General features: G+C 30.8%; 1 protein-coding gene across 4 annotated transcripts; it reads right to left on the bottom strand.

Moving 5' to 3' along the window:
- Positions 1 to 960: 960 nt before the first annotated feature.
- LOC101268587 (uncharacterized) lies at positions 961 to 3,788 on the bottom strand. 4 transcript variants are annotated; one of them, XM_069286971.1, is made up of 3 exons: positions 3,483 to 3,788; positions 1,689 to 2,290; positions 961 to 1,390 (listed from the first exon to the last, which is right to left on the bottom strand). In XM_069286971.1, exons 2-3 carry the CDS (start codon positions 2,203 to 2,205, stop codon positions 1,323 to 1,325), a joined length of 585 nt encoding a protein of 194 aa, XP_069143072.1. In that variant the 5' UTR covers positions 2,206 to 2,290; positions 3,483 to 3,788; the 3' UTR covers positions 961 to 1,322. The 4 variants fall into 4 exon arrangements, with proteins under 4 accessions (XP_069143072.1, XP_069143073.1, XP_019070318.1 ...); XM_069286972.1 differs by having other exon boundaries at positions 961 to 1,351; XM_019214773.3 differs by lacking the exon at positions 3,483 to 3,788 and having other exon boundaries at positions 1,689 to 3,186.
- Positions 3,789 to 12,451: the final 8,663 nt, after the last annotated feature.

Here is a 12,451-nt window from a genome sequence, read left to right as displayed (position 1 = left end):
TGGGACAATCATATTCGTTTCAACTTGTTCATTTGATATCCCTACACTCAAACATGAATAAACTGTGCATCATATTTTCATAGGCTAATTTTACCGATAAATATATGGTATTATGTAATATCCTAATCTATCTTACCTTCAATATTGCTAGTAATTTGCTTAGTTGTAGCATGTTAATTTAGCAGCATTGTGAAAGTTAAGGCTGGGAGAACCCAGCTTGTGAAGTAACTACTTCATCAGTTAAAATATTCTATTAAATCTTCAACAAAGATACCATGCTAGAGACCTTGGAAACATAAGCATGTTACCAAGATTATATTCTCTTCCAGATATTTCAAATCGACCCTTCAGTAATAAATATAAAAGTTATACTAATTAAATCAATGGGAGTAGTGACACGTAAAAAAATAACTATAACATATTTAGTGTAATTCATCCGTGATGAATCTATGATAATAGTAGGTGATCCAAATCTTTCACTTAAAGTAGCTAGCCAAAAAAAATCTCTTCTAGAAGCTAATTAATACTTTTATAGTTTAATTAGTAAATGAAACACAAAAAAATAAAAAATTAAAAACAATAAAAAATTTAAGCAAAAAGTGAAAGGTGAAAATATATAAAAAGAAGAAAAAAAAAACAATAAAGAAGTTTGAGTTAGCTTTTTCAATAAAAATATATACGATATTTGAACCCTTAACTCGATGCATCAATGACCTCTGAGTCTACCCTTGAACCAATATGCCTACGAGACGCTTTGTTCAATGTTATTCGTGAGTTATTTATATCTATTTTTTATTTTTTTCGATTTATATATATATAAAAATTTCATCGGATTAATAGATACTCGAGCGCTTAAATTTTTTTATATGAATTTATCTATGTAATTCACGTATAAAAGGATAGAATATATGCATATATTAATTCCTACATTGACCCTTAACTCTAAAGAAAAGAGAGAGATTCAAAACATGATAGTACAAAAATATGATAAAGAAATAAGAAAATACAAGCCAAAAGATGTAAATAGACTTGCCTAAAAATGCAAGGGTCAATAACCACTAAAATATTGTAGGTTATTTCCAGCAAAAGGTCAAAGGTTTTTGTTGCCAATGAACCTTGTTAAAAAATATCTAACCTTGTTACTTCTAACTTTGAATACAAAGGTAGAAGTAAAAGAGAGAGAGAAAAAAGAATTGTGAAAATCTACATTACATGAAGATCATCTTAGCTTAATTAACACCAGAAGAATTAAGGAAAATTAAAAACAAGAAATAAAAATCCCTAATTAAAGATTGATGCATCACTAAGACCATTGTAGTTAATCACCCCTTAATCGCCAATGAAGATCCAGCTGCATCCAAAACCATCAAATGATTTCCAATTAAACCACCTAATAAAATGAATCACACCAAAGGCTCTTCAAGAAAAAAATTCAACATGACACATTTCAAGTACTTATTCTATACATGGAGGAGCCAATGTTCTATGAATTCAGTTGAATCTAGTATTTTCGACACAAAACACAGATGTGAAATATATATGTGAAAGACACAAGAAGGTAAAAGTACAATGAATTTAACATTATCAAACTTTAAACTCTAGATCCGCCTATATTGTAATCACCAAATGATCAAATTCATGTTAAAAAAAAAAGGAAAAGATTAAAAGGAGTAGGGAAAATAACTCACAAGAATCATGTTGAGGATCAACACCTCTTTGATGACTCTCCATGCATTGCAACAAGTACTTAAAAGTCTCAATCTCACAAGGTATAGTAAGTCCACCAGTATGATCAAATCCAAATTCTTCTTCAACTTTTTCCAACAACACTTTGAACAAAGGATCACTTAAGTAAGTTGTAGGTATTATGAACCTACGAAGCTCAGGTCCAACATATACTCCTAAATAACCTTTAGGAACACCATGGGGTGGCTCTGGACTCTGGCAACTCTCGTCGTCCGAATCACAATACACATTAATGGAGTTCTTTAGCCTCTTAGTAATAGCTGGTGATATACCTCCATGAAAATTGCCACTACTACTATCAATATTTGATGATTGAAGAGGGTGTTGATCATGCTCATGACATGAATTAGTACCTTTAGGACTAAGTGTCACATTTTGCCATTTATGTAACAACTCTTTAAGCCTCACAATTTGCCTTATACCTGTCACCTTGCTTCCTCCTCCTCCATGTTCATCCATCTTTTGCAACAAAGATTGATGATATTAACAATATATAACCGATCGATTCGCTATCGAAAAATATGACTCATCAGATCTTGTTCCTCTGCAATTTCATTTTATTATATAGATGATATCATAATCAAGAGACAATTAATTAATATATTATAGAGAGATCCATTGAGCTAAGTTTGGTTTTTTTTTTTTAGCTTTAATAATTTTAGTGCATGTGAAATCTAAAATGGGGTACGACTTTACTAGAATCATAAGCATTTTGCCAATCACATGATGAGCAGCTAATACAATCATTAATTTAGCAAATAAAATACTATTTTTATAACATATACATCCAGTGTCATGAACATATATGTATTAAATTAAATTAACATTACAAGCAATCATGGATTGTGATACAACCACAGAAATAAACAAATTAAATAAATAATGGCGGTGACATAAAGCTATATAGTAGTTGTTTTTTTCTTTTTCTTTTTTATTGATTTAATTTGTTATTTAAGACACCCAAATATTCTCCCTCTTTCGGCTCAATACACAAAAGCAGTAAGGTTTTTAATTATTATATATAACTCAATATTGGATCCATCAAATATGGATGTTTGATTAAACGCCACCTCATCAAAACACTAGGAATTTTAATTATTAACTCAATCTTGGATCATACTCCTTCCGTTGTTTTTTTAGTATTTCGTTTGTTTATTTAGAGTCAATTCAATTAATTTTTATAGTTAAAATAAATTATGTTATTATATCAATTTGATATTTTAAAATAATAATATAAATATTCAAAAACTATTTGAAAAGTATAATAAAATTAAAACTATTTTTATATTAATATTAATAAAAAAATATTTTAAAATATCAATCAAAATTCATATTATTTGTTTGATCTAAAAAAAAAAACCTATAGGACAACTAAAAAGAAACGAATGGAATATAATTTTGTAATTTCTCAGATTGAAAGGTGACCCCAAATAACGATAAAAAAAATTAATACAGATCATTGCATATCTTCTTTGTGATACCCAAATCAAAATATTGACATATCTTTTTTAATTGCCACAGTAATAAACAAAGATGGATACAAAATTTTATAAATTAGTACTATAATACATTGGTATTGTTTTAAAAGTATATAATAGCACTTGCAACCGCCCCTAATAACAGAGATTACATACATGCATATGAAAGACAATGAAGAGAACAATGCAAAGAGAAATTAGACAAATCAAATAAGAAAAAAAATAGTTAAGTATAAGATTCGATGTTGATTTAATTACCTGAAAGGACAGGTCAAAAGAAAGTACTAAGAATAGAATAAGATCAACATCATAGATCGATCGATTCTATAAAAGATGAGATCACTAAATGGCAAATTAACTGAAATTTCATCGTCAATATTGTATCGATGATATGAAAGGTTCTTTGAAATGGAGAGTGGTGGAAGGTTAAATTTTGGCTAGAAGATAAAAGGGTCTGTTTTTCTTTTGTTAGAGAGTTTGATAGACTTTGAAGAATCCATTAAAATGAAGAATGATTGTGAATAAAATGTCATATTAATTTTCATATCATGAAAAATGATAAATGATTAAATCAGACTCCTCTTTGGGCTTATATACACATTCTTTGTTTTCTCCCTATTGTTAGGAATTTCACCCCTTTTGGAAAAATTAGTAAACTAGTCAAAATAAATAACATATTTAGTAAAAATATCCATACTTTATAAATATTAGCAATAATGTCAAAAATGTCATTATTTTTAAAAATTTATGTGTCCCAATTTCCTTCCTATTTTATCTCTCTTTTTCAATTAATTCTATATATCCTTTTTTTAAAAAAAAATTATTCTCTCTCATATTTATCTTTTCAAATTGTTAATTCTCTCTCCCATTTAATTTTTTTCCCTCTTATGGTTATCTTTTCTGATTTTCCTCCAACATTCAAGTTGCAAATATTTTTTTGCCATATATTTTGGTTGTTTTTTTAATCCAAAAGTGAATCAACAAGAATCCCTTTGATTAAGGTATCTCTAATCTTTATCCTATTTTCAGATTTCTTTTCTAATTTTATTTTTGTTTAAATCTTAAAAATATGTTGTTTGTATTTTTCAATTTCCGTTATGATTTACTCTCCAATGGCTGAATCCAAGAGACTTACTAGAGGTATTCATCTTAATCAACCAATTTCTGGTGATTTTTCATCCTTTAATTTATTTATTACTTAACAAATAGTGTATAATGTATGATCCGCTGCTAAAATGAGGGAAGAAAGAGGTAAGAACATTTACAAGACTCATTGGTGTGCAAAACCTTCCTCAAATTCAAAACGCAAATGTAAAATCTTTGTCTACTCGTGAGGATCTTGAAAAAGACGACGAAAATCGCGAACAATTTTCTATTAATTTGTTTTGTATTTATAGTTCTTTTTTAAAATTTGGTATGTTTTCTTAATTTGTATTCAAATCACTATGTATACTATCAATATTTGTATTTATTAAAAATTTCATATTGTATGGTTTATGAATCTTGTATTTGTCCCTAATTTGTATTCATCCAAATGTATGTCAACTAGTTATGTATTTTATTTATAAGAAGAACAACTTTCTATTAGTTTATTTGTATTCGAATACAAATACAAATAATAGACATATTAGAATGAATACGACTTAGAAAAGGAAACAAGATTTTTTGAAAAGAAAAATAAATACACAGTGAAAAATATATACGAATACAAATGTATTTCTTAAATAGCTACATTTTATTTGACATACATATTGGAATGAATACAAACTAATAAAGGTATGTCAACTGAATTTGATATTTTTTTCTAATTTGTATTTATTCTAAATGTATTTCAACTAGTTATATATTTTATTTAAGAATGAGTACACCAAATATTCAATTATTTCTTTTCAATTTTATATTTCATTCACTTTTTCATCATACTAATTTTTTGTATTTTATATATTATTATACAAAATTCTAAATAAAAACTAGAATAAATAGAAATACAAATAAAATACATATTGAAATGAATACATATAGGATTTTTGAAGAAAAAAATAACTATATAGGGAAAAATATATAAAAATACAAATATATTTCTTAAATGACTATATAGATAAATTCGGCATACCTATTGAAATGAATACAAACTAATAAAAAACTATAATAAATATAAGAATATATTGTGGAATGAATATAATTTTAAAAAGGTAAAAATTCTGGAGAAAAAAAAACAAAATTTAAATTTTATTTGAAAATATAACTGATGAGAAAATTAAGGATGCTTGCCTTTTTTTGAAATATTCCCCCCCTTAATTTTCTCCTTTTTGTTATTAAATAATTATATTCTTTAAATAAAAATAAATAATAAAAACATACATAACAAACTATTTTTTGAAATATTCCCCCCCCCCCCCTTAATTTTCTCCTTTTTGTTATTAAATAATTATATTCTTTAAATAAAAATAAATAATAAAAACATACATAACAAACTAAAATGACATTTTTACTAAATATTGAAGTTGTTGCTAATGAGTCCTCTTAAATGCTAAAATATTGACATTTTGAAAAATTTCCCTTATTTTATTGTAGACCTGACACAAGGGTCTGATATATCCCTCATCTTTGTCATTTAGAGCTGATATATCTCTCGTTATAAAAGTGACTCATATATGCCCTTACCGTTATACAAACGACTCACATATACCCCTGACATTACAAAATGGCTCACACATACCCTTCCGTTAAATTTAACGGAAGTTAAAAAATTAGTTTTAAATTTATATTGATTCCTTCAAAATTTGAAAGAAAATTATTTAGGGGTATATATGATTCTTCTATCAAAGTTCAAGGTATATTTTAATTTTTTTCATACATAAATTATTTTTTGACTTCTTTTATTATAATTATTTGAGTTTCTTAATCTTATTTTGTTTTTTCTTACATTCCTTAGTTTAAAGAAAAAAATTAAACTATTTCTTTTGTATGTATTGTAATTTAATTTCGTATTCAAAGAAAAAATTTAGTCATCTACAATAAATTTTACAAGAATATTAGTGAAACATAAATAAATTTGATTATCAAAATAATAATTATTAATTAGTCATTGAAACAAAAAAATCAAAAAAATATGTTTGACGAGGATTAAATTTACTCATATAGGATTATATTTTTTAGAAAAAAATAATAAAAATTTAGATTAAAATTATTATTATTTTCATTTCCGTTAGAGGAAAATGATATATGTGAGCCATTTGTTTACAAGTAGGGGTATATATGAGCCACTTTCATAACAAGGGGTATATCAGCTCTAAATGATAAAGTTGAGGGGTATATCAGACCATTTTCCCAACATATAATTAGAAGTGCATTAGCTAATCTTACTAATGATATTATTTTGTAATGTAATTATTTAATATTAATTACTAAGGGTAGTATATATGAGAAATTTTTTTGATGTTCTAAAATAAACAAGTAAAGTGATACATTTATTTTTTATAAGCAAAATGAAACGAGGAAAATATCAAGTTTACGACAGAAAAAAAAATATACTGACATTATAATTCTTTTACTTGTTTAGTTAGAACATATTAGAAGTAGGGGTGCAAATTGTTTGAAAATCGAAAAATCAAATGAAAAAACAAATTTCATCGACTATTTGATTTGATTTTATAAAAGAATACATTTGATTTGTAGTATTGGGTGTTAAGGAAACTAGTTTGATTGTACACTCCCTTGTCTATAGGAAAATTAAGTTAGAGATACATAATATATAGTTGTAAATTATACTTTAGACTTTATTTTAATCCAAAGCAAAACATAACGTCTGATCAAGTATCTTGAAAAAACAAACAAATTCATTAATTTCAATATGATGGTCACACTAAAGATGGTTAATTGAAAACCAAAGAGTTGAGAGAGCTATATAAATTGTTGCACATAAAAAAGATGGGAAAATTGTATATAATATCAAACTAATAACCTAAAATAAATAGAGTAGCTAGGGTTGATTTAATTGTGCTCCATAGAAAACTGTTGAATATTAACATTGCATTATACAAGTAGTTAGTTAGTTATGAAAGTTAGTTAGAGAGTTAGTTATCACATGTTTTAAATGTGTATTCTAGATGCTTCTATGTAATCTATAAATACTCTACTAATGCATAAGATCAAGTTAAGCTTTTGCATTTTATAAAATCAGTTTCACTGTTTCAGCCTTGGCTCTTCTTTGCTTGTGATTGCCATTCTTATGAAGCTTAAGCTTCTTGATATGGTATCAGAGCTTTGCTCGATCTGTGTACGATTACATCTTGTAATCCTCTTTTTCTTGCTCTTCGTTTCTGTTTTTTTTTTATTGTGGTTCGATCTGCGATTGCTGCTTACAACTTCTTCTTCTTCTTCTCTGTTTTCTGGATCATTTTTTGGTTCTGTTCATCCATGGCGGATGCTACTGCAAGGTCTGGCCAATCTGGAGGTCCTATTAGTAGTACAATTGATCCAAATCATCCCTACTATATACATCCATCTGATAACCCTGGAGCGATGGTAGTACCAGTTCAATTTACTGGAGTAGGTTTTTGCTCATGGAGACGTAGTATTCTGAGAACACTTTCAGTGAAGAACAAGCTAGGCTTTATTAATGGAGATTGTTCACGTCCTCGATCAACTGATCCATCATATAAACAATGGGAGAGATGCGATAACATTGTTACTTCTTGGATTCTGAATTCACTGTCTAAAGAAATTGCTGATAGTGTCGAGTATGTTCAGGATTCTGCAGAATTACGGAAGGAATTGGAGGATCGGTATGAGCAAACAAATGGTGCGAAGTTATACCAGATTCAACGAGAAATTAATGAATTGTCGCAGGGATCTCTTGATGTTACAGGTTACTACACCAAGCTGAAAAAGCTATGGGAGGAGATAAGTGCTTTAAATGCCAAAGCTCAATGCACTTGCAGCTGCATTTGTGGAGCAAAGGCACTTACTCACAAAGCAGAACAAGATAGAAGATTAATCCAATTTCTCATGGGATTGAATGAGATGTACACAGTTATTCGTGGAAGTATACTTATGATGAATCCACTGCCAACTTTGGCTCAGGCTTTTTCTCTACTAGTTCAAGATGAACACCAAAGAGAAATTAAACCTTCTAGCTTTCTTAATGCAGAATCTACTGCTTTATATGCTGGAAACATCAGGCCTTCTTCATCAGCTGGTGGGAGCATCAGACCTTCTTCATCAGTTGGAAATATCAGGCCTCCTTCATCCTACTGAACAAATTATACTCCTAATAACTCCCATGGACGTTCTCAGCTTCAATATAAGGACAGATTTTGCACCATTGCAAGAGGACTGGTCATCTTGCTGAGAGGTGCTATCAACTTCATGGATATCCAGCCGGTTCAAATACAAATCAGAAAAACAATTCGATTCTAAGGCCTAACAATTTTCGCAAAGGGAACCAAAGGAGCAACAGGGAATCTGGGAATAATGTTGTAGCAAATGTAAGTTGCACACCAGACTTTGCCCTTGGGAAGAGAACAGATAAAGAAATGTATAATGTGAGCCTTACCAAAGACCAATATGGTCATGTTCAAGTCATACTTCAACAGTTCCACAAGAAAAATGAGAATGAAGGTGGATCTAATACAAATTCAAACCTTGCTAGTGGACCATCAACTGATTTTGCAGGTAACATTGTTTGCACTTCTTCTATTGAATTTGGAAAACTGTCATGTAAATGTTTCAAGAACAAGTCTGACTTATGGATACTAGACTCAGGAGCCTCAAGCCACATGACCTTCAATATATCTCTACTACATAACATCACTCTTTTGCCATATCCCTTGTTAGTTGCCTTACCTAATGGATACAAAGTTAAGGTGACACAGGTTGGTAGTGTAGCACTAGGACCCATGATAAATTTAGACAAAGTCTTGTATGTGCCATTTTTTAAATATAACTTGATTTCTATTCATACTTTGACTGCACACACAGAATACACTATCAGTTTCACCAAGAATTTTTGTTTCATGCAGGCCCCTTCAATGAAGAGGCCTCTGGAAATTGGTAGTGCAGAAGAGGGTCTCTATTTCCTGTGTTCAAGTTGTTTGAAGAGTTCCTGTAATGTTTCAAAATGCAATAAAATCTCGTGTAATTCTTGTAATGTCTATAACCAAAGATAGTATGTTCATTCTCTAGATGATAAACAATGTACTCTCCCTATTCTCAATAAGAAACATTCATGTTCAATATCTGATGCATCAAATTATGTTTCCTGTCCAAAATCTTGTATTTATAACACTCAGCCATGTGATAAAAATCATGTAGATATTGTATGGCATAACAGATTGGGACATGTACCTTTTGTCAAAATGAGAAATATCTCCTCTATTCCTGTAGAATTCTCAGCCAAACAGTCTTTTATGTGTTCTATTTGTCCTATGGCAAGACAAGAAAGACTCCCTTTTAAACCAAGAACCACCCTAACATCACACATTTTTGAACTACTACATATTGATCTGTGGGGGCCTTACAGTACACCAACATATAACCATTTTAAGTACTTCATGACCATTGTAGATGACTTTAGTAGAGCTACTTGGACTCAATTATTAAGTACTAAGAGTAATGCTTTACAAACTCTCAAAAACTTTATTATCATGATAGAAAATCAGTTTGAAGTTACAGTTAAGAAAATCAGAACAGATAATGGTTTGGAATTTGTCAATACAGAAGCTACAAACTTTTTCAAAACAAGAGGTATAATTCACCAGAAAACTTGTCCTTATACACCTCAACAAAATGATGTGGTAGAGAGAAAACACAAACACCTCCTTGAGACTGCTAGAGCCTTGCTATTTCAATCCAAACTACCTGTCAAATACTGGGGATAATGCATTCTCTGTGCAACTTATATAATTAATAGGCTCCCATCCACTGTTTTGAACCAAAAATGTCCATATGAAGTTTTATATTTCAGAAGACCTTTTTATTCACACATGAGAAGTTTTGGATGCCTTTGTTACCCTACTGTCCCTATACCTCATAGAGCTAAGTTTGAACCAAGAACTACTCCTCACATATTCATTGGATATCCTTATGAGACAAAAGGATACAAAGTTCTAAGTATGTCCACAGGCAAGATACATGTGTGCAGAGATGTTATTTTTCATGAAAATGTTTTTCCTTTTAGTGATTCTTTTTCAAATACAACTGACTCACCTTTTTCATTATTGCAATTACCTCATTTCATTGATATTTTAGATGATTTTAATAAGGATGGCACACAAGACACTCTAAATAGTTCAAATAGTTCTAATGCTGCTTGTGACTTGTCACCTAATCTCACTGTATCTTCCCCTTCTATATCTCCTACACCATTACCTGTTAACCAACCTAGAAGATCCACAAGACATCATAAACTTCCAAAGCATATGAATGACTATGTTCATTCTATGCCTCTACTTAAGCCACCTGTTTCTCAAACTTCAAATACCAGCCCTTCTCTTCAGGCCCTTTTCTCTAATCACCACCACCTGGCTCATAGTGCTCTAATTCCTACTAGTCAAGATATTGTTAGAAATATTTGCATTGACAGGGAACCAACTTCATATGAAGAAGCTGTCATTGATCCTGCATGGCAGGCTGCCATGACACAAGAGTTTGATGCACTACACTTAAATCACACTTGGGATTTAGTTCCACTTCCTTTTGGAAAGCAAGCTATAGGCTGCAGGTGGGTGTACAAGGTAAAACACAAAGCAGATGGCACAATAGAAAGACTCAAGGCAAGACTTGTGGTAAAAGGTTACACACAACAGGCAGGCATTGACTATACTGAGACCTTCTCACCTGTAGTGAAGATGACCACAGTCAGGGCATTGTTGATCACAGCAGTAAAACAAGGTTGGAATATGTATCAATTGCATATAAATAATGCCTTCCTTCATGGTGATTTGCATGAGGAAGTGTACATGGAAGTACCACCTGGACTTGCAGTCCAATCCCCTAATTTGGTATGCAAATTAAACAAGTCCCTTTATGGACTCAAGCAGGCCAGCAGACAATGGTATGCTAAGCTCACTGAGGCTTTATGTTCTAGGGGATATGCTCACTCCATGTATGACTATTCTCTATTCTACAAGAAGACATTAAACTCAGCAGTTTATGTGGCTGTGTATGTTGATGATATAGTCCTTACAGGAACTGATGTTGATGAGATAGCAGACCTGAAAGTTTATCTACATAACAAGTTCAAAATCAAAGATTTGGGATTACTTCATTATTTCTTGGGGATGGAGGTGCTTCACACAGCTCAGGGAATCATTATATCACAGAGAAAATTTGTACTTGATTTGTTGAAGGAGTATGATTGTTTAAATATGACTTTCTTATCTTCCCCTCTTGATCCAAACACAAAACTAAGAGCTAAGGAAGGTTCAGTTCTAAGTGATAGTACTTACTACAGAAAGTTAGTTGGAAAACTTAACTTCCTTACAAACACAAGGTTGGATATTGCTTTTAGTGTACATCACTTAAGCCAGTTCATGCAGGATCCTAGAGAGCCACACTTACAAGCTGCTTTTCATCTTCTGAGATACTTGAAAACTGATCCTACATTGGGTTTGTTTTTATCCAAAGATGCAGATTTTTCTATAAAAGGCTACTGTGATTCAGATTGGGCTTCATGTCCAGATTCCAGAAAATCTGTGAGTGGATTCATTGTTTTACTTGGTGGCAGTCCAATTAGCTGGAAATCAAAGAAGCAAGAAACCATTTCCCTATCATCAGCAGAGGCTGAATACAGATCACTCAGGAAAGTAGTTGGTGAATTAGTTTGGCTTAGTCGATTGCTTACTGAATTGGATGTTCCTTATTCAAAGCCTATCTCAGTGTTTTGTGACAGCCAATCTGCATTACACATAGCCAAGAATCCTGTTTTTCACGAAAGAACCAAGCACATTGAAGTAGATTGTCATTTTGTGAGACATATTCTACAACAAGGACTTATCTCATTGCATCACATTTCCACACAAGATCAGTTGGCTGACATATTGACAAAGGCCTTAACAGGGATCAAACATTCTTCTGTTCTTGACAAGTTGGCAGTGTTGTCTTCACCTCCAACTTGAGGGGGGGTGTTGAATATTAACATTGCATTATACAAGTAGTTAGTTAGTTATGAAAGTTAGTTATCACATGTTTTAAATGTGTATTCTAGATGCTTCTATGTAATCTAT

This window comes from Solanum lycopersicum, chromosome 7 (genome assembly GCF_036512215.1).
Source record: "Solanum lycopersicum chromosome 7, SLM_r2.1".
Taxonomy (NCBI): Eukaryota; Viridiplantae; Streptophyta; class Magnoliopsida; order Solanales; family Solanaceae; genus Solanum; species Solanum lycopersicum.
The sequence above is the reverse complement of the archived record's forward strand: the minus strand, read 5'-3'. Positions and strand labels throughout refer to the sequence as shown.

Excerpts from the sequence above, each read along its gene's own strand:
- LOC101268587 (XM_069286971.1), bottom strand. The coding sequence starts at position 2,205 with ATGGATGAACATGGAGGAGGAGGAAGCAAGGTGACAGGTATAAGGCAA. Across the intron at positions 1,391-1,688 it reads TGATCCTCAACATGATTCTT|GTGGTTTAATTGGAAATCAT; the intron begins GTGAGTTATTTT and ends TCATTTTATTAG.